Below are 22,947 nucleotides of genomic sequence, written 5' to 3'. Positions count from 1 at the left end.
TAGCTCAACGAAGTGGCTCATAATGTGAAAATGTATAGCAGCCAAATATAATAAAGGCGTGTTTGTGAATGTGGAGGAAAAACCCGGAGGACCCGGAGAAAAAAATCCACGCGACCATGGGGAGACAACACCGCAAACTGCAAATATTCAGACATCATGGTCGGGATCGAACCCATGACCTCCGGTATACCAGGCTATGTAGCGAATATCTCGCCACCATCGAAGCACATGAAACATTTAAAAGCACAAAAGTGTATGTGTTGGACTCTACTTCATTGCGTCTTATAATCTGGCCAACCCCGTACTGTATATCGGTGCAACACACTCAACCACACCAGACAACTCATGCCCCGCGTATAGCCTTAACAGACGACGGTTGAGGCAAGTTCTGTTAACGAACAGCACCTATGAAGGCCGGCACGGGCACACAAGGGGGGTAGGGTTGTCAACACCACTCCCTTTGCATCCCCAGTGGCTATGTTTACACACCAACAACCACCGCCATTCGCCACTTCGTGGACGTGACGTCACCGCGGCGCTTGTGCCAGGCTACGTGCACCAGGTACAGTAACGAACAACCACCCACTAACCACGTGCACACACCACCCCGGGCCAGGGTCAACACGCCGAAGGGCGCCACGTGGTCTCTCTGCACACACCCCCCCCCAAACCCCTCCCCCCTTCAGCCCCCACCGTGACCCCCGCCCCGACCCTTCCCACCCACCGCGGCGCCTCGCGTGACCATGAGCGCACGGCCGTCTCGGCGCCTCCCATTGGCTGTAAGGCGGCTCCGCGCGTAGCGACGCTCGGCCAATGGCGAGGCTCGGCACAGCGCGACACCCCCCCCCTCCCACGACACACACCCTCCTCGCCCCCCCCCTCGACCCCCAACCACCCTCCCCACCGCCTGCGGCAGAAGCTGAGCAGCGAGCGGCGATGGCAGCTCCCGCAGGTAACCTCTCTGCCGCTCCCGTCACTCGAAAACGATTGATTCTAGTGTCGCGCAGTTGCGCGATGCTGTTAAGAGACGCGGGGCGTAAGGCTTGCCGGGCGTGAAGGGAGCGCGGGCGTCGCTGTGTTGCGGCCTCGGGTTTGAGGGGAAGATGTGCGTGTGGGGGTTTACGTTACTCCGGCACACTACTCGTCTCTTCGATCTTTATCGTCCGCCGTTCAGGTGGCCGTGCTTCTATCGCAACACACCCGCAAGTGATAACTAGGGCGGCCTGCACGGGATCGAACCACGAACCTTGTTGACGGCTTGCGGCGATCGGGGCCACGAGCCGACCGCCGTCTTGTTGCCTCTTTTTGTGGCGAGATTTGAATTGTTAAAAACAAAAAACCCAAGCCTACGATTGTCCCCTGGCACAGGTGAGGCCGAAGATTCAGGTGCGTGAGTCACGTCACAATGCGCCACGGTTTTCGAGTATTTTAGTTGCCACCTCTTTAAAAGCTTCGCCCACGTTTGGGATGGATAATCCTCCGTTGCCCGTGTCGTGTAACCGCAAGGCAAGAAGAGGAGAGAGCCGTTCGCTCATTGCGTTCTCTTGGCTCGTTAAGTGGCCTTCTCCCGTGGCCTCTAACGAGTCTTCCCTTTCATATACACACACACAGCAGAGCTCACGGGTGCCTGAGATTGCCTCGGGTCTGCGCGAGACACGGATTAGCAAGTTGCCCGTGCTGGGGAAAGTGACATTTTACAGTACGATACGCGTGCACCCCTGATGTCAGTTCACTGCTGGATCGACCACGCCTGCGCTGGATGACCTCGTGCTGTTGCAGGTGGTAGGAGTTAATCGACCATGCTTCACGCTTGCCCGAGAGCGAGTTGGTGCAGGCGGAGGGCAGTGGACGTGGGAGCATTGCACAGCACAATTTCGCTGCCCACAGTGTGGGCCCTATTTTCTCTTACACTACCACCTGTGTGGTGCAGAGCGGTTGTCCATTCAAATACGGTCTCGTGGGAAGGAATGAGTGAGAGAAACGCACCAACGACGTGAAACTTGAGAGCGATTTTTTCTGCAGCATTCGCTGCACCGAGTGCGTTCTGCTGAAGAGTTTTTTCTACATTGTAGTGTGTGCACTACATTGACAAAACTTTCCATATTCGTAACCAACAGTAAAGAAGAATGTAATAGGTTAGCTTTTGCGGGTAGTGTCCTTTCTGTGGAGTAGAGAGCAGAATGAACAGCTTTTATTTCTTCAATTAACAGATATTGACGAATAAGCACGTGTGGAGTTGTGTACTGCCTTTCGTTTTGTGTCTGAGTTAAAGTCCAATCCCAGGGCTGTAAAAAGCATTGGCTGACTAATTTTTGCAGTGAAGCGACAGGTACTCCCAGCATTTTTAAGTTTGGGAGGCGCTCTAAGTTGGGGAGAGGCGAGAAGCCCTCAGGACCCATTTGGGGTAGCCAGTGTTTGCTGCCAATGTCCACCACTGGGGAAGAGGCAGAAGTCCTATGTCCCCATGTTTGTGAAGATGGACCATCGCCCAAACCTTAGCTCTTGTTTGTCAGGGAGTGTACGAATTACGATGGTCGTGAAAGTGTTTGTGTATCTACGTTTTAGTGATTTGCTCTCCTCTCCTATACTTTGCACTCCGATTGTGTTTTGTATTGTTTGTTGGTGATAACTTTCTGACTCGCCCCTGCTGGACGTATGTGAAAAAAGCTTCGTAGCTCGTCGGATTTCTGCAGGATAAATTCTGATTCTGATTCTGTTGAGCGCACATTTGAGAGGCGTGTAAACCCTTTCAGTGCGTGCAACACAGCATATGTATCTCAGAGTTGCAAGGCTGTGTATGGTTTTTCAATAAAGTACCTTAGTTTGTCACTTTATCAGATTGTATTTAATGTTTTTATACTGCACTATGATTATTAAAACAGACCCGTCATACATTTATCATGCAGTTCACAAGTTATTGTAATCTCTTTGTCATATCTCAAAATTTCCTTATGTTTAATTAAAATTGACATTGCGTGGTGTTTAAAAAGTTTTTTTGGTACCTTAAGTATTTTACGTGAAAATCAAAGTGTGTAAAATCTGTTAAATTACATTTGATCATTTTGAATTAAAGATGCACACATTGCATGTACATTACCTGACAATGTACATATGGGTTATCGGAAACATGTAGTATACTTTATGGTGTCTTGTTGTGAATTTAATTTGTATGTGGTGTCATCACTGGCGATATTTTTTTCCATACCGAACTAGCAGCCCACACGTTGTTAAGTTCTTCCACCCATCCCTCCAGCCTGCCATAAAAACTACTTTTGTTAAATATACAGTATGGTGGCATATGCGCAGGATCCATGGCCAGGTTGGAGGGTTGGGGGGGGAGGCATGATGTTAGCACGCACATACTCAATGCTGTAGGATGAGGGTGACGTCATCACGCAGATGTGCGCGGTGACGTCATTACCGTGCATGCGCACTTGCGCGCCAGCCAGGCAGACAAAAATCCAGCCAGCAAAACTTTTAAAAATATAGAATGATTGTGTGACTGATGTATATCACATGCTAGAAAGGCTAGAACTTAGCTGCAATTTGGCAAAAGTACAATTGAGTCCGTGCTTATAACTGAAACATTCCAAAGAACGTTGTTTTTAAAAATAAATTGCTCAGCAAAAAAATACGGCCGAGAAGTTGAATGTTTTCACTCGTAGGACATGGCAAGCTTAGAGTTAAAACATTCCTTAGTCTCATCCTGAACGCTTAAAAATCTATTCCAGTATATACTACATCAGTGAACAAAGTAATTTGCCTTTTGTGAAGTGAGATGCTAAAGCTGATAGAGAACAGGTAAAGCCCACTGCCATTTGTTGCTTAAATTTCAATGAGTGTATGATACTAACATACTCAAATGAATAGATCATCCTAAATGCCACTTCTAAAACAAAATAAATATAAGAAGTGTATCTCATCAGCTGTTGTAGTGCTGGATTATGTTTTGAAATGACCTTGAAGGATGGTATTTTCATAAATGCTTGCATAAGATAATTAGCGCTTTCGTGGTGGTCTCGTGACTTTCTGAAATGCATTAATGCGATCATTATAAAACAACTAAATAGGAAGTTTGCATGGGAGAGTGAAACATAAACACATACAACATTTATCACATGACCACGTATCACATGTTGCTGTGTTGCAAGTTGATGTGGAATTGATCATATATGCACTATATGTAGTGTTTCAATTATTTTCAAGTTAGTCTGACTTGCATGTGCATGTATAATGACCTTGAACTGGTGTAACATTCAACTACATAATTAGCTTCAACTTTTGGGGTTAGGCAATCAGCAGCTGGCTTGTGAACTGGACATGTGAATTGTTTTTCAGCTACAGAAATTGTGGTGCATCTGGACTGCATTTGTGACATAAATGTACTTGTGTCTGGTTTTTAATGTTTATACGATATTGCATTTCATACTGGTTAATTCCCATTTTACAGCTCAGTGATAAAAACATAAAATTTGTACATTACGTTTAAATCTAGGATAGCCAGATGCAATGCAAAAATGAATTAAATGTTTCTGTTGTAACATGTGGTAATATTTTTTTGTTTCAGAAAATCATTTTGCACACATTCTTCAGGCGCTCGACTCTAAAAAACCCGAAGGGAAGTTTTTTAACCTTGTAAAATTACAAGATCCCCGATACGGTGCGTATACATCACCACCGAGTTTAGACACGCTGAACAAAATCTCTGATTTTATGAAAGTGGTTTTCTATTGGAGACATATAAATGTATCTGCGGTATATATCTCTCAAAAGCAGTTCAGAAATGTTTAATAATATCATTGGGCGTGAGTCTGCCATTACCTTAATGAGGCTATTGGGAAAACAGCTATCACAATTCTATTAGGTGTGTACATTTACAAGTGTGTCCAAAAAATGGAAACTAAATTCATCAGCCAATCTATCCATTGAGACATAGTGTATGTAATAATACAGTTGGTATACGAAAAAAGGTTCACTAATATGTGGAATGTGTTGTGTGAGTGCAGAACGGCTTCCATATTCCATTCGTGTGCTGCTCGAGTCTGCCGTGCGCAATTGTGATGGATTCCACGTGCAAAAGGATGATGTCTTCAACATCATGGAGTGGAAGGAGACACAGAAGAAAAGTGTAGAGATCCCCTTTAAACCAGCCCGCGTCATTCTGCAAGACTTCACGTGAGATCCGAATTGAGCTGCATGAAGCTGGTGTTAAATTTACTGTTTTAAGATTAAGTCCAGTGTAATAGTTATTGTCTATGACAATCTGGGAAGGATAGGGTTTTAGACAAGCAAATATGTGACTAACAGAAATAGCACATGGATTATTTTAAAAATGTATGGTGTCTCTGGTTTATTTAATAAATTAACTATGAAGCTGATAACACTAGTTTTAATATTAACACATTTATTGTTCCCTGTTCAAATAATGCGATTACATGTTTTTTTATCTGCTTTAAAATCTTATGTCGGTGATGCATCATAATGTTTTTGATAGTTTCCAAAGTCAGTCAATTTGTCTGATGGAATTTTAATAATTATGTATAATTTAGTTGCATATTGAAGTGTCTACCCAGGTCACTCTTGAAAATGAGACTATCCTGGTCTCCTTAATTCTCTACCTAGTTAAACAAAATAAACTTGAAACTTGTCTTAATTCATAGATGTAACCTTTCACAGGCTTTGAAGATGCCTCAAAATACGATATGCAGTAAAGCCCAGCCAATTTTACCAATATTGAAAATGGAACTAACTCATAGTAATTAAAACATACAGTCCTTGAGTTTTTTTTTTTACATTCGTGAAGGCCACCTGTAATTTTTAGGTGCCTCTGGCAAAAAAAAAGACATTGACATTTCATTGCATTAATACTTGTATTTTCCATCCTTAGTGGTGTCCCAGCTGTGGTGGACTTTGCGGCTATGAGAGATGCTGTAAAGCTGCTCGGAGGAGACCCTGAGAAGATAAACCCCATTTGCCCTGCTGATCTTGTTATTGACCACTCTATTCAGGTTGACAGCAGTGGAAAGTGAGTAATTTGCAAGGATCGTTTTCTCATTGAACTGCATTATCCTGTTATATATGATGAGAGTAAATTTTTGTTTACATTTCAATTAACAACCACCCGAGGTTAAATATTAAACCGTATCTAGTACAGCATCCCCTCGTTATCCAAAAAACTTGCTCTCTGTGATTTTGGCTATCCACGAATCATATCTGGAAGCCTAAACAACTGCATCGAGAGAGAGCAAGTGATGAGATAAGTGACGAGAGAGAATATGATGTGAGAAAGTGAGGAGAGAAAAAATTATGAGATATAGAGATGTGCTTTTATGACAATGTCCATGTATTTAATAGCTTATGTATTTTTAATGGTAATTTATTCCAAATATAGGTTTTTGTGGGCCAATAGCATCCGTGAAATTTACTATTCACGAGCATCTCTGGAACGTATCCCTCGTGAATAACGAGGGAGTACTGTAATGTCACACAAAAAATACTGTTGAGGAATGCAAGAGGAATTCACCTCAATTATCCTTCCCGATTTAGTGCTGGGGAACTCTGGTATGGTGTTGTAGTGTTACGAAGTGAAAAAGAGGAGAATGTGGTTGGATGGGATGGAGGGAGCTTGAGCCAATGACCTGTCCTGGTTGGAGAACATAAAAAAGGAAAATTAACAAAGCAATGGCAACTAAACTTAATACATTCATTCCATTGCATCCAGAACCGAAAGTCTTAACAAGAATCAGCAACTGGAGTTTGAAAGGAACAAGGAGCGTTTTGTTTTTCTTAAGGTGAAGTATAATTAGTTTCTAATTCTATTTATTTTATATACATTAGCCACAAGCAGCTTTCAGTTATATCTGATTTTTTTATTGAACACTACTGAACCAAGCAATTGTGTACTGTTTGATTTAATTTAAGGCTCATTTTGAAAGTTATCTGTGGAGCCATTCTGAACAAGTTTGAAAAAAGTCTAAGTACTGTGAGTGGTGAATGTGCAATAGTATGGTTATTGTGTTCTGGTCTCAGCTTGAATCCCATTTTAATAATTAACTACAAGTAATCTGTAAAACAACTGTCCCATCCTAACTATCGTGAGCTTGTTGTTTTTTGACAAATACTTTGCAGTGGACTCTTGTCTGTTAACCAATACTTTGTTGTAAATGTTTCTAGATACAGAGTAATTCGAAAATATGATGACAGCAACTAAAAACATATACACATGTAACCTTTAAACGCTGGCTTTTATTTTTAAAACATATATCTGACTTGCAGGTGTACCCGTTCTTTGCACGGAAATTAATAGTTTAATCTATATAGATAGAAAATAGCAGCCCGTGCCTCCTTTGGACATGTCCGTCCAGCCCCCCAGCAAAAAGTTAGTCTAATATGATAACAGTTACCGCGCATTGGTGCGGGATACACGGCCTACGCGGAGGGTGGGGGGGGATGCGTGACATTGGCAGGCACACTGCGTAACGCTGCCGCATGCGGGTGACATCACAGATGTGACGTCACAGCTCACTTGCCGTGCAATATATTTTATCCATTATTGCGCCCACCCCCCCCCAAAAAAATACAAAAGTCTATTTTTATACTTTTTGCATTATGTACAGTCTGGAAGCTACTCGCATGCTAAATTTCAAGTTTGTTGCATGTTGGGAAGTATGCTAAACATTTAGAACAGACACACATTCCCAAATTTCCCTTTTAAAAATATAAGATGAAACGATTAGAATAAATGTAAACAGTGATGGCAGCATGAACTTGTGTATTGATTTCTGGATAATTTGCCTTTTCATAATCGAGTTGTTGAATTTAGTGAATATTAAATGCATTTACCCTGGTTCTGTACGTTGCTTGTAGTGGGGGTCCCAGGCATTCAGGAATATGCAAATCGTGCCACCTGGTTCAGGCATCGTGCACCAGGTTAACCTTGAATATCTGGCAAGGCTGGTGTTTGACCTGGGTGGCCACTACTACCCAGACAGTGTTGTGGGCACTGACTCGCATACTACTATGATCAATGGACTCGGCATACTTGGATGGGGTAAGAATTTCCCTCTTTTATGCCTCTGTTTGCTTGCGGGCAAAAAGGGGTCAAAGTATATTGACGTGTAACCCTTGATCCAAGTGATGTTGTTTAAGATTAATGGATAAACTGTGCCATAATTGTAGTCTGTGTCTTCTTTTAAAGACACGGTATGCAATCGAGACTGCAGTGTGTCTATGCGTTCTTTCATTGTCTGCTTATCTATGGGAGCCACAATATATAATTATCAGGACACTCCTGAAAACAATGTTGGTGCTCAGTGAGACCTTTCTCAGTGAACAAGTGTAAATAATGAGAGCATGGTTTTGTTGGTCACCTTTTATGTCACCTGTGATCTACTGCCAATGTAAACCGACGGCCCATAGCATGACCAGCAATATACATGTATTCCATTATAACGTTCCAGTTTGTGGCTCTGTGCAGAATAGGAAGAGCGAAATTGCAGATAAAATAAAATGTGGAACAGTGCAATACTGCACTTAATGGGAGCTCTGTCCACTGTCTTAGTAACGTTAACTTTTTACAGCTGATTAAAAGATAAAAGAAGAATGTGATGCAGCCCAACTTGCATAACAAGATGTGTGGATAAGAGGGTCATGGAGTAGAAGATTTTAGTTTTATTATAACAGGATTTATTGTTAATCTTATCTTTCTCCCTTGGAACTCCAGTGATTTGCTGTTGACTGCTATGCTGCACCATTGGAGCTTTGTAGTTCAACCTCATTTTTCTCTTGAAAATTATGTTAAGCAACTGAGTGATACACAGTCCCTACAGTGCAAATACAATAAAGTTGGACAGTTTAAATTTATTTTGTTGATGGAATGTTTTGCTCATCAGTAAATAACAAACATTTAAAATAGATTGTTTACTGTAACAAAATCTATTGTACAAAAAATATAATTTGTGAATTATTAATGCTTGTTAAACAGTGGCCAAGCTGGGTTTATTTGCTCAAGATAAAAAAAGTTTCAGATTTTAAACCTGGTTGTGGATGTAATTTAGTATCCACAAGTGCATTCGAAACGTTCAATCTAATCTCAGGAGAGTATACATACTCTTCTGGATAAGTGCTAAATAGTGTCTGAGATGACCAATATTAAACATATTCAAAATATACCAAGCTTTAATATTTTCACTTATCATGAGTTTGAAGTACTTGAATAATACTGTAAATTAATTCTTTACATTTCTCTGAAGTAATACATTATTGTGTCAGAGGTATTTATACAATCACTATAATGAAATCCTGACTGATCAGCCGATGGGAATCAGATTCTGCTACAAGCCAGTCAGATACTATCTCAGATTGGGTTTGGATAAGATTTAATTGCACTTGATCAAACCCAAACCATGCATGCATTGTGTGGTTGGATAAGTTACTTTTTTTCTCAATTAGAAATTGTGTACGTTAGTTGGACATAACCAATCAAACTTATAAATGTTGTAACCAAAAACATGACTTTATTTTGTCAGGTGTTGGTGGGATTGAGGCAGAGGCGGTGATGCTTGGGCAGCCAATTAGCATGGTGCTGCCAGAGGTTGTGGGATACAAGCTGGTAGGCAAAGTAAACCCAATTTCCACCTCAACTGATGTGGTCCTCACTATCACGAAGGTTAGTAGAACAGAAATTGATTGAAGATAATTTGTTGCATTACAGTGTTATGTCATGGATTCCAAATAATGCAGCAAGTAATGGGACCATTTGAAATATAGAGTCAAGGTCAGAGGTAAACATTTGAAAGCAGGTATGGTTAATGTTTGAAAAATATAATTATTGATGTAAATTTATTTTTAATGGACCTGTATTTTATGTAGTTGATTTCATAGCTATAGTCTTGGGTTTTTCGGTAAAGTCATGTAGACAGGTTAAAATAAAATTACAAAAAACTACGACGTTTTAACGCAACACAATTTCCAACCCTTATAAACAGTTTGCCTTGGAAGCTAACCCCTATTTCCTGAAGACGACCGCTTGTGTTGCGATCGAAACGTCATAGTTTTTTGTTATTTTCTTTTAACATGTCTAGGTGACTTTACTGAAAGACCCAAGAATATGAATTTCTGCAGTCACGAAAGCTTTAAGTGAACAATGAGCATAATTTTTTATACTTTTCAGCCGATTCACGTGATATTTACGGCAAATCTTTTACTTTTCCACAGTAATAAGTTATACTATTCTGACACAACGCTTTAAATAAATGTTTCGTGTTATAGCGTTGCGTGATTTTGTTTCCTGGTTGACGTGTGACAGCAGCATAATTAAACATTGTATGCAATATTGAAGCTGCGGCAGTCCTTCAACACATGTGATCTCGGCTTGTCTGTTTGAATGTTTTAATACCCATTTCCCTTTCCTTCCCGTGCACATTCGCAGCACCTTCGTCAGATCGGTGTGGTTGGCAAGTTTGTGGAGTTCTTTGGGCCTGGTGTGCTGCAACTTTCAATTGCGGACCGAGCCACCATCGCCAATATGTGTCCCGAGTATGGCGCCACGGTGGGTTTCTTCCCTGTGGATGCTGTCAGCATCAAGTATCTCCAGCAGACGGGCCGGGACCAGGAAAAAATCACCATCATTGAAAAATACCTGAAGACTGTGAAGATGTTCAGGGACTTTGGTGATTCTTCTGAAGACCCAGACTTCACTCAGGTCTGGTTGTGATATATGTGTTTGATAAAAGCATTATGTTTTGATGATCCACTCACTTGTGGTCTACACAATTGTTTTCTGAATGTGATTAACGCTTGCCTTTTGTTAAAATGTAAGATTGCCCATATAAATGCTTTGGCTATAAAGAAGCAGCTGGCTCCTACAATTTGAAAGGACAAGTGTTTTATATATGTTTGCTTAATCTTAACTGAAAGTCTCTTATTCTATATGTATATTGGTCACCAAGTAATACGTATTTTTATATTTTACCATTTCTATACTACATAAGTATTGCTTTGTAGAGTCCATATTTTATTTATGCCCCCCCCCCCACTCATGTAACTCATTGCTACCCAAAGCAGCCCTTAGCTCTGAGGACAAATCTCAAGCTGGACTGCCTAATGCATTTTTGGAATCCATTTGAACTGAAATATTGAGCTGTAATTTTAAGGTGTTAGACATTTTGCATGTGTTTATTAATTTTCAGAGGATATCAAATGTGCCAGCAGAGGCCTATGGAGAAAATGAGCTGGAGAATTACTTGTTATTTGGTTTAACATTCACTGCAATGTAAACTGGCGTGGTTGGCGCATCTCGGTTTCATGTTGTTGTGTGTGCTCGGGTGCTACGTGTGTTAGGTGGTGGAGTTGGACTTGGCCTCAGTGGTGCCCTCCGTAAGTGGCCCCAAGCGACCTCATGATCGAGTTGCCATTGACGACATGAAAGTGGACTTCCAGAGCTGTCTCAACGCTAAGGTTATTTTCTCGAAGCACATGTGTTTGCTATAGGAAACAATTAGTTTTATTAATGACAGTTAATACTGGTTCTTGTGTAGTATACAATATTCATCTCTATGGAGTGCCATTCATATGAACTGGAGAAGCTTCGTATTCTTCACAAGTAATTTTTTTCTGAAAACTGGAAACATAATTTGTTAACACCCTTATGGTTGAATGTATTTTTAATATACTTTAGGTCATAGCATTGTGTTTAAAGTTAATATTTAACATGAAGTGCAGCTGTAGTGCCTTGCCATTAAATTAAAATTATTAGATGGATCTTGCACCTTGCATTTAATATTAAGTGGTTATTAATTTTCTACGGTGGTGTTGTAATTGTAAAAGAAAATGTGTGAAAGGCAAAGATCATTTGCTCTACCCTTTTAAAAATTATCCCCTTGTAATTTGTACAAAAAAGCCCAGGGGGGAACATGAGAGAAGCACTGGATTAAGTGTGATTGTGCAATGTACTCTCTTGATTTAAATCTAGATTGAAAACTCATTTCTTTAAAATAGATTTTTGTTTTTAATTTATTGTCCTTCCCCTGCACCGATTATCACGGTTGGCTACGTATGGCGCGAAAGAAGTTAATCATATATACTCATACGTTATCCTCATCTACATATGTCCCTACATTGGGATGTGAGTGAAGACTATTATTTTTCTGTGCTGGTACATTCAGTGCTACACATCGATAAGGGTTTTAAGAGCATTAATTTCGTCTACTAGATTGAGACATTAATATTACATTCAAACTCACTCCAGTGGTGGTATAGTCTTCTGTTGTGAAAGTAACATGCATTTTGTTTTTGTCAATCCAGGTTGGTTTTAAAGGGTTCCAAATACCGTTGGAGAAACATAAAGATGTGTCTCTCTTCAAATATGAGGGCAAAGAATATGAGCTGAAGCATGGCTCTGTGGTGATTGCTGCCATCACCAGCTGTACCAACACCAGCAATCCCACAGTGATGCTGGGAGCAGGTATATGGGTGAACATGAGCACCTTTTAAATAGTGTTCTTAGGTGGATGTATACATCAATTACATATATATATAATCCTAAGTTGTCCATGTGCTGGCTCATCTAATGCTGGCTCATAGCTATTAAATCCTTAACATGCCATAGTTTGGCTCTGTGACTAAGGCCTTTTCATTAAAATATCTGTTGCCTAAAAATTCTAAGCGTATAAGTAAAGAAGTAATTTTTCATTTCAAATATGCCTTTATATACATAATATGAATATTATGTTCACCCTCTCTACACCTTTCATCATGCTAAGTCTGCCAATTAAATACTAATTTTTTATGCTAATTCCTTTGTCAAGGCACCTTAATCCCTCTCACACAGCTTAAAGGCCGTGATCTGAGCTTGGCTCTGTTTCACTCCAGCGCAGTCTTCGAGACAGTCTGGTCCCTTCACCTGATGAAGGCCGCTTGTGTTGTGGCCGAAACGTCGTGATTTTTATTGTTTTATTTTTTACCTACGTGACTTTACCGAATAGAACCAAAGAGTATAATTTGTCACTAGTACAGCACACCGGTGTGTTGGAGAGCCAAGCCACAACATTTGCAAACTGAGTATGACATTTCGCCAGTAATTACAACTAGCTTCATCAGGCGACAGCCAGATTTGTGGAGAAGTCTTCCTGTTTCGTTACTTTCTAGAGGCGTAGATGTGTTGACCACCCTTCTGCGCTCTAACCCAAAAACCTCTATCATGGATGATATTGATCGCGAAAGCCTACGTGTTAAACTGATAGAAAAGTGGAACTGCGAGTGTTAGAGCCTCTTTCTGACACCAGAGTATGTTATGGCATGGAAGGGGGACCAAGGGGGCATGGTTCTGGTGACTGTCAGAGAGAGGGCAGTTAAGGACATGACAGTCTGGTTGAATCTGAGTGCACGTGACCAGGACAGGGTAAGAATGTGGGCCAAAGGTGGCGAGAGGGACACGTGGTGTATGGGCCAGAACCTTCTGGGAGGATCCAGAAGGGGGCACGGCCGAGGGCGGAGCCAGGCCACGCTCAGGGGCATAAAAGGGAGGTCCCAAGAGCCGATCAGGGCTGTCTTCTGGAATGGAACCCGCCGTACTACGTCTCTTCGGTCTCCTGTCTTCACGCTCGGCATCGTGGGTCAGGCAGTGTGTTAACTGACCTGACCCGGTTATATAGTTACCCCGTGGTAGTTACCACTATATAGTTATCCCGTTGTACGTTTATAGAGTTACCCCGTTGTGGTCAGAGAATAAACGTGTTGCCTCCTAAGTCAAGTGTGTGTCTCAAATTAGCCCACTACATAAAGGTTGGATGTTTTATATTTGTTAAGATTTGAGTAGAATTTAATTTCATATTTCATCTTTGTTATAATTGTGTCTAGTTTACCAAGCCTCTTCTAGATTATACACGTTTTAACAACACAAAGCTTATTCACATGGTTGAACAGTTTAACATACACTAGAATACTTGTGTTTAAATTTTCTGCATTTTCTAGGTTTGCTTGCAAAAAAGGCGGTGGAGGCAGGGCTGAGTGTGAAGCCCTACATCAAGACGAGTCTGTCTCCAGGTAGTGGCGTCGTGACATACTACCTCAACTCCAGCAAGGTCATGCCCTACCTCCAGAAGCTTGGGTGAGTTTCTCGCACATGTTAGTCTACACTCTGCAGATACTCGTGTCAATGAACGTGAACAGTTTTTTCTTCCATACGGACCACTGTTACACGGCTTTAGAAGATAAGTTATCCACAAAGCTTGGGGGGGGGGGAATTTGCATCAGCTAATCACGTGGCTGCCTTTCCTGCTTGGCATTGGTTCCTCTTCGTGCCTCCGAGTCATTCCCTCTGAGGTTGATCGAATACTGTGTAGCGTGTTAAGAGTTGCAATTATAATTTTATTTTAGTATTTAAACCTTGTGGTTAAGTAATAAGATTCATGAAAACAATTATTTTCTCACCTTGAGCCATTCCAGCCCATGCGCTATCATGTCCGCTTCTCCAAACCAACATGCACTCAGCTTTTATCAAATATTGCAATGCACTTGCCTCTATTGTTTTTTTAAAATTACATTTGAGGGGAGAATGGTGGAATGCATTGACAAATAACTATCTGTTGACAGGTTTGAGGTGGTGGGCTACGGCTGCATGACTTGCATTGGCAACAGCGGACCTCTCCCAGAGCCCGTTGTTAAAGCAATTGGAGATGTAAGAAATGGCACCTGCAATGTTATTTAGGCATCGCACGTTTAACTGTGCTATATAGATGTTTCTTCTACGTCTAGCATGTTCTGGCTATATTGCTCAGCAGCTTATATAAAGCATGGCTTCTGTGTTGCTGACAGAAAGACCTGGTGGTCTGTGGAGTTCTTTCGGGCAACAGGAACTTCGAGGGGCGGATTCACCCCAACACACGCGCCAACTACTTGGCATCACCTCCACTGGTGATAGCCTATGCCATTGCTGGAACTGTTGACATCGACTTCCGAACTGAACCATTGGGTTTGTTGTCATTCCTTGAAACTTCTTCGTTTGCATTCACAATATCTTACCAGACTTTTTCTTACGTTTGTGTTAATAGCACCACAAGCACTGCCCATGCAATTTGATGGGATACACGACTGGGGTGGACGGTGGGTAGGGTGGGAGGCGTGATGTCGGCACGCACGGCTCAACGCACGGACACGTGCATTTGCCCGCACGCCAGCCAGCCAGCAAAACTTTTTTTTAACGAAGTGTAAAATAATGCCAACAGTCACTAGCACTCAAGCTACTCACCAACACTCACTCACACTACCACTTATCCACTTACCAAGAGTCAGAAGGACTTAACAGCACTCAGCAGCATTTACAAGTGTGATAGAATGAATAGTACACCGTCCTATGGATCCGCAGCCATGGATAACGTCGGTGATCAGTGATATCTGAACCCATCCTGCGTGCCCCCCCTTTAACCAACTCATTCCGACCAGCGTGGTGAATTATTGTTAATCAACCCACATCACCGACAACCCAAAGTGAATGGCGAAGCCTTCATCCTGCAGTGCATTAATAAAAAGCTGTAAATATTTGGATTTCAAATTGCAGCTACTGATGAATGAAATTATACTCTGTTTTCCAGTGTTCAACATTAAACACAGCAATTGTAATGCATGTTAGAGACACTGATCATAACCATCCATCTTTGATAATCATATTTACCAACATTGCAATAATGTAAGCATTCAACTTTTTATATTTTATGTATACTCAGAAATAAAGTAAGAATGTCAACTTTTCAGACAATGACAGGCGAAAAATGCTTAACCCCTTTTATGTCAAATGAAACCTAACCCTTTATACATATCTTAGCTGCATAGTGTTTAGAAGCATATCAGTCAAAAAACTATTATTGCCATTTAAAATAGTTGCATAAATATATTATGGTCGTGCTTTCTAACTTGGCTGTCAGTCTAGTTGCACAATTTAAATCTAATTTGTCTTTAATGTTGTACAGTGATGATGGCAATTGGTTTAAACCATTGTGCTTGATTAAAATGGTTAATTCTTCATTATGGCCCGTGATCATTTGTTGGAGGGTAGTCTGACACCTAGTGGTAAAAACAATTGTACGAGAAACCCACACGTCCTTTGGATTTGACCGTCCAGCCATCTATCTGTTCCTCTCAGCCAGAAAAACTGTTGTTGGCTGGGAGAAACTTCTTATATAGAGCCCTGTGCATCTCCACCTTTCTATTGCCTTCTCTGTCATTCATATCCCAATTTATCTCGATTTCTCACTTTATCTCTGTTTCTATCTGTATCTTTATTCTTGTGGTCCCTTTTCTACGTCCTCTAAATTCCTCTCATCCCAATGAGGGAGGTGATATATATGCGTGATGACGTCATTAGCACGCACGCACACACTTGCGTGCCAGGCAGACAGGCAGACAAGAAGCCATCCAGGAATCCAGCCAAACAGCTATTTTGGAATATAGTATGGTATGAATCTTTATTTAAAGCTTTCGTGACTGCAGGAATTAATATTCTTTGGGTCTTTCGGTAAAGTCACGTAGATAGGTTCAAATTAATACAAATAAAATTAAAAAAACTACTTTTCGATTGCAACACAAGCAATCGTCATCAGGAGTAAAAAAGAGGGGGAAAGCTGCTGAGACAGACTGTTTTAACGGTTTAAAGTGGGTGTAGCCCAAGGGCCATAAACGAAGTGGGCGGGGCTAGTTATGTTAATGTGAGAAATGAGCATGTTAATGTTAGATCGGAGAGCAGCCTCCATGACGAGGGCGCGGAGGTGGCTATGTTTATTTTATTTTTATTAATTTGAACCTATCTACGTGACTTTACTGAAGGACCCAAAGAATATAGTATGGTATGATTATGGTGGCAACATTTTATCCACACTGTGCAAATTGCCACCTAATAATGATTTAACAATGGAAATTACCTGAATTTACGTAATGTGTATACTCACCATTGCATCGCTGCCTGTTTAGGTGTAAATGCGGATGGAAAGCCAGTGTACCTGCAAGACATTTGGCCGACCAGAGAGGAAATCTACGCAATGGAGAAATTGAACGTGATTCCCAGCATGTTCAAGGAGGTTTACAGCAGCATCAAGGTCAGCTTACACCACTTACGGGATTGAAGCCTTGGAAATTAAGTAACGTTGAATGTAAATGAGAAAGTGATTCATATTTGTTTTGTTAAACGCACATTTTATTAGGATAGGGAGATTTTTTTTTATCACCCTTGAGGCTCTTTGCAAACACTTTACAGTGTAATTTTGTGTACGACTTGTCTTTAAGGCACTAACTGTTTTTCTTTTATTGCTTTTTAAAACATTGTGTTTGATTATTTTAGTCTGGAAGGTAAATGCTTTCATAATAAGTGTGGATTTTACATTAATAAATTCAATTGTGTTTTGTTAATGTGCAATCAAGGAAGATTTATTGGTATTCTTTCTTTTCCCCAGACCGGGAATGAATGTTGGAATTCCTTGGAAGCCCCTATCACAATGCTATATCCTTGGGATCCATCCTCAACATATATAAAGTCTCCTCCATTCTTTGAAAACATGGTAATTTATTAAATTCACACGTGCTGTTCACTTGAGTAATTTTTACATGTGTATTGCTGTGTAAGCAATGTGGTTGTTTTTGCATGTCATTCCAAATTGGGCATTATACTGTATTGGAAATAAAAACCAAAAAAAACCTAATCAACTTTATAATTTGCAATGCCTTATATCGATAAAACGATATGTTTTGCTGTTATATATCAGTGATGTTAAAATGGATACAAATATATATTCGTCTATTATACATTTTTGATAAGACAATCTTATTTGTGGATACGTTGAGTTTGATTTGTGTTTTCTTACCACTGCTAATCCAGTCCATTAATAATTTACTTTGCTTTATACTGTATTACATTTAAACAGGTGAAGCATATTTAACAGAAGCTTATTTAAACACCGTATTGTGTTTGTGATTCCACATGAATGGCTTTGTAACGTCATCGATGAAACACAATGACGCTCCTCTCACTTATGCCGTGCAGATGAGGGAATTGCCTCCATGCCAGCCCATCTCCAATGCATACGTTCTGTTATTCCTGGGGGACTCCGTCACAACGGACCACATCTCCCCAGCTGGAAACATTGCCAGGAACAGCTCTGGTGCTCGCTACCTTGAGGGACGGGGGTGAGGGTCCATACGTTTTATGTCCTCTGTAAAATGCATTTATCCGTATCGAATTCTGTCATAACATTTAGTGTTGAATGGATGCATTGGCTAATTGCTGGTTTATTTGATTTTACGTAAGCTAGTTTGAACTGTTGAATGGACAGGTAGTATGGGCAGGTGGTTGATGGTGACTTATTTTTGCTTATGATTTTGTGTCGGGTGTACAAATGAGATCTTGTGATTCCATGTACATTTGCACGCCTTTCTCCAGAATCACCCCTCGAGAGTTCAACTCGTACGGCTCTCGCCGAGGCAACGATGCTGTGATGGCCCGAGGAACGTTCGCCAACATCCGCCTCTTCAACAAGTTCATTGGAAAGGCTGAGCCCAAGACGATTCATTTACCATCAGGAGATAAAGTAAAAGGAATAACTATATATAAACAAACACTTGGTCTGGTATAATATTTGTAATAACATGTATGTTGAGAATAGGTTTTCCCCTTTTTTCTGGCAACAAAACAGGTTATAAGATGTTACAACACCAAACTGAAACCTTTTACAAGGAATCATTTCTGCATTAACCACAATACTTGTGGCCAGAATGCAAAACAAAAAAACATACTCTGATACTATATGCATTGTCTTTGAAACTGATTGGTCCACACCAGAGCCTCGTCTCAAATGGTGTTAGACCAGAGGATGCCAAAAGGCATGTATGTTGTTCTTTTTAAATATCGTAAAACATTAACTTTTTTTCTGACTTCAGTTGAAATAAAAAAAACCTTTGTAATGTGTTCACAGCTGGATGTATATGATGCGGCAGAAAAGTATAAGCAGGAGGGGCATCAGCTCATCATCTTGGCTGGAAAAGACTATGGCTCTGGCAGCTCGCGGGACTGGGCAGCCAAGGGGCCCTTCCTTCAGGTTGGTGGACCTCTGCGTCCACTTGCTTAGCTATAGGGCGTTTGATTTTTTTACATTAACCAATCATTGTGCAAGCATACACCCTCTAATACTAAGTTCGCACTTCAAAATGGTAGTAACTGACAATAATAACATACGTTGATAGTATTGAATTGTATTATAATATTATTATAGTGTTGTTTGTTTTAACTTTTTTACGTAATGGTTGAATGTATTTGGGTTTAGTTGCTGACCAATGGTAGGAACTATTACTCCTTTTGTCGTACTGTTTGTTGCTATCCGCTTGATGTTCTGGGCCTTTAGACTTATGTTCAAGCAACTGTGATAAAAGATTTATCAACCAGGGTAATTTCATTGAGCATGCATGTTGTTGACTTGTTTTTCTGAGCTTAATATGAATCACAATAGTGTACGGGGCAGTCAATACGATTTGGGCCGTTTGTATTATAAATCTGCTGCATTGTTAAGTGGTATGGTCACAGATGGGGCCTGTGCTGAATATTCAAACATTTGTTTTATTCTATAATTCATTGCAGAGGTAATAATGTATGGAATTGTTCAAAATGCAATGAATTGCCCATCCATCCCTAATAAGCAAAATGCCTTTCCTGAATATGGTGTATGTAAACTAACTTTAAACACTCCAGTGTAACAACATTCTGGCAAGGTGTTTTGATGTTTCAAAACAAATTAGAAACCAAATATTGTAAATATATTACAATATCATCTTGCATTAAACCGTCATCAAATTTTCAGTGAGTAAAATGCAGTCCCTTGACACATGGGTGATGATGTCTCTTCTCTTTCCTAGTAATTCATCATTAAAAAGATTTGCAGTGCCCTCTGTATCAGTACCGTGGTTCATCAAGCTCAGTGAATAAACATACAGTACTGACACTGTTTCCACTTTATTGCAGGGCATAAAGGCGGTCTTGGCAGAGAGTTTTGAACGAATTCATCGCAGCAACCTGGTAGGCATGGGCATCGTGCCTATGGAGTACCTGCCAGGGCAGACTGCCGAGACGCTTGGCTTGACAGGACTGGAGCGCTACACCATTCACATCCCGGAGAAGCTGCGGCCCGGGATGACCGTCACTGTGGAGGTGGGGCAGTGGGCAATGATGCATTTGTGCTGATGTACCTTTATAGATCCTGCTGTATTTCACCTTCAAGATAAGCAACATTCATCAAAGTGATTATTCTTTTTAAAGATTTATTTAAAGGACTGCAGTGCCATATGCTTTGATCTTTCAGTATAAACACACTGACAAATGAACAAATTTACGAAGTTTTTTGTAACGCTTTTTTCACCAAGGTGATGAGTTATATGTGCATGTATGTCCCCACTAACAGCTGACATAGTTTGTTCCTTGTTGATAATTGTTTTACCCACAACAAACCATGGGAGGGGGAATACATTGAGGATATCCTGTATTGAAAAAGATAAAGACACGGGAAAGGGAAGAGACCCCGACGGAAGTCCCCAAGAGAGACCAAGATGAGCAGTACGATGGAGGAGCAGACAGGGACGGGTGGAGGGGAAAAAGGAATGACCGGGACAGGATGTTGGGGATGAGAAGGAAATGAGAGGAGAGGGAAGAAAAGGAGGAGAGAGAATACATTAGCAACAAGAAGTGTCACAGGGGGTGGGGAGAGGGCAGGGAATTCAGTGGCGGTGGCCACATGACTTATAGCAGGCTTGAGATCATTTATATGTAGATTAGTCGCCATGTTGCTGCATTTTTATCCATGTTCCTGTAACATTTTTTATTGTTTTTTTGGAAAAAGCAAATGTTATCCCAATTGACGTTTAACTGGTTAAATATAATTTGTTATCCATTTAGATGAAAAACACATTTTTATTTTGCATGCTTAACATTTTTCGAGAAACTTTTAAATTGAGAGCAGAATTTTGCTTATATGAATAAAAACGGTTATGATATTGATTGTGGCAACACATAGCTTGAATTGCAATGAATGAGGAAAAGTAATAGTGTGTATATATTTCTCAGATATGCATCGCAGTTATAAATAACAAAGAAAAGAACAAAAAACAATTTGTTGATTAGGGCGGAGGCCCCCGGATTGACAGGCGTGAACATGGGAGAAAGCCATAAACAGCGAATGCCTTACATGCCACCATACCCCGTCACCGCTTCCTTCTGTCAGATGTAGCAGCTGTTGCAGACAACATCTGTCCTGCAGTGTTTGCTCTTTTACAGTAACCTACCATTGGACTACGGGTCACTGAACTCTGTACACCATTCCAGTCCCTTCCTCCATCCTGTAAACAATCTGGTCACTGCATGCTCCAAATCCACACTTGTTTTTTGTTAAGCATATGTTTACATTCATACTCGTTTTTTGTATTTAGGAACACTGTTAAAAGCATTTCCTGGAATGCCTAATAAATGTATCCTCAAATTACCATCCAGTTTTATATTATCACGAGCGGGTTGGAAAATGCTGCCCCCCTCGTGTGTGGAACGGAGGTCTCTTGAAGGGATATCAGAAGTTAGTTCTGCGATATTGGCTCTTGTGGCCATTCCATGTACGTATGTTGAACTTCTTTCGCACACCGTACGTAGCCAACCGTGCTAATCGGAGGTGCGGGGGAAGAACAACAAACTCAACACAACAAACGCAGTTGTAAAGAAGTGCATAGCTCCAGTGCCTTCCAAATATCAATAGACGAGGGGGTGGCTGACCAGCACCACGCCCGGCCACCTTTGTCTCCCCAGTGGCGATGTTCACACACCACACCAGTTAATTGTTTGAGGCTGAGTCGACCTAGGGGAGGCCCAGGACCGGTTAAAATAATCGTCACCGGTGGTGGCCGTGAGCGGGAATTGAACTCGGGTCGACGGGTTCGTAGCGCAGCGTGCTAACCACTACACTACCATGCGTTACGCTTCCACACGCGCGGGTCACGTGACAGATTTGACGTCACAGCTCACCGTGCAAAAAGTATATGCATTATTGAGCTCCCCCCCCCCAAAAAAAAAAAAAGTATATTTTTATATTTTTTGCATAATGTACAGTCTGGAAAGTACCCACATGGCAAATGTCCAGTTTGTTGCATGTCGGGAAGTACGCTAAACATTTTGAACAGAGACACATTTACAACTTTGCCTTTTGTATATATGGAGATAAATGGTATTGACAATCGTCTTTTTTCCATTCCGCTTAAAGCTGGTACCCTATTGCGTTCATTTGGCATCTGTTGTCCAAACAGTTGTGGTTTACGTGCCCGTTTTAGAATCATTAGAAATTCAAATGTTTTGTACAATGAATGTGTACATGTATGATGCATTTCTCTCTCACTGTACCTCGCCAACCATGCTAATCGGAGTTGTGTTTGGACTAAATCTTTTTGTGTTTTTTTGACAGCTTGACTCTGGCAAAAGCTTCAAGGCAGTGGTGCGTTTCGATACTGACGTGGAGCTCGAGTATTACCGCAACGGAGGCATCCTCAACTACATGATTCGTAGAATGCTCTGAGTCATCCCAGCATTTTTTTGAATTAAAAAATAATTTCACATGCCTTAAATTGTTGTGCCTACTTTGCTTATTCTGATCCTGCATTTAAACAGCCGCACTGCCTTATACATTTTTTTAGTGTGGGTGGCACAATGGTTGTGGCATCGTGGAGGTATTTCTGTGCATTCACTAACACAGAGGGTTGGTATGTTTACTGGCGTTATTTTCTCTATGTTTGCAGTTACTATTCAGCATTATGGACGAACCAGCAAAGGTTGTTTCAATTGTATTCTTGTTTTAAATAATATTTTCCCTTAGCTTTGCCACACTTTTTTTACCTCCAGTAAATGTTAATATTGATGTCTATCGATATCAATATTTTGCTATA

The 22,947-nt window shown here is 40.9% G+C and overlaps 1 protein-coding gene across 2 annotated transcripts; it reads left to right on the top strand.

Moving 5' to 3' along the window:
• Positions 1-876: 876 nt before the first annotated feature.
• ACO1 (aconitase 1) lies at positions 877-22,629 on the top strand. 2 transcript variants are annotated; one of them, XM_032974191.2, is made up of 20 exons: positions 877-952; positions 4,568-4,660; positions 5,007-5,175; positions 5,888-6,025; positions 6,722-6,791; positions 7,867-8,050; positions 9,528-9,667; positions 10,430-10,702; positions 11,341-11,457; positions 12,304-12,463; positions 13,972-14,107; positions 14,593-14,677; positions 14,815-14,971; positions 16,963-17,087; positions 17,442-17,546; positions 18,029-18,171; positions 18,425-18,572; positions 18,957-19,079; positions 19,997-20,182; positions 22,470-22,629. In XM_032974191.2, the coding sequence occupies exons 1-20, from the start codon at positions 937-939 to the stop codon at positions 22,578-22,580; spliced, it is 2,679 nt and encodes an 892-aa protein (XP_032830082.2). In that variant the 5' UTR covers positions 877-936; the 3' UTR covers positions 22,581-22,629. The 2 variants fall into 2 exon arrangements, with proteins under 2 accessions (XP_032830082.2, XP_032830151.2); XM_032974260.2 differs by lacking the exons at positions 877-952; positions 4,568-4,660; positions 5,007-5,175; positions 6,722-6,791 and having other exon boundaries at positions 5,890-6,025.
• Positions 22,630-22,947: the final 318 nt, after the last annotated feature.

The sequence above is a fragment of the Petromyzon marinus genome, chromosome 1, assembly GCF_048934315.1.
Source record: "Petromyzon marinus isolate PM22_M1 ecotype Great Lakes invasive population chromosome 1, UKy_Petmar_22M1.pri1.0, whole genome shotgun sequence".
Taxonomy (NCBI): domain Eukaryota; kingdom Metazoa; phylum Chordata; class Hyperoartia; order Petromyzontiformes; family Petromyzontidae; genus Petromyzon; species Petromyzon marinus.
The sequence above is the reverse complement of the archived record's forward strand: the minus strand, read 5'-3'. Positions and strand labels throughout refer to the sequence as shown.

What these genes read in the sequence shown, in the direction of transcription:
- ACO1 (XM_032974191.2), top strand. An exon ending in AGCGTTTTGTTTTTCTTAAG is followed by an intron (nt 6,792 to 7,866) that starts GTGAAGTATAAT and finishes CGTTGCTTGTAG; the next exon opens with TGGGGGTCCCAGGCATTCAG. An exon ending in AGAGCTGTCTCAACGCTAAG is followed by an intron (nt 11,458 to 12,303) that starts GTTATTTTCTCG and finishes TTGTCAATCCAG; the next exon opens with GTTGGTTTTAAAGGGTTCCA.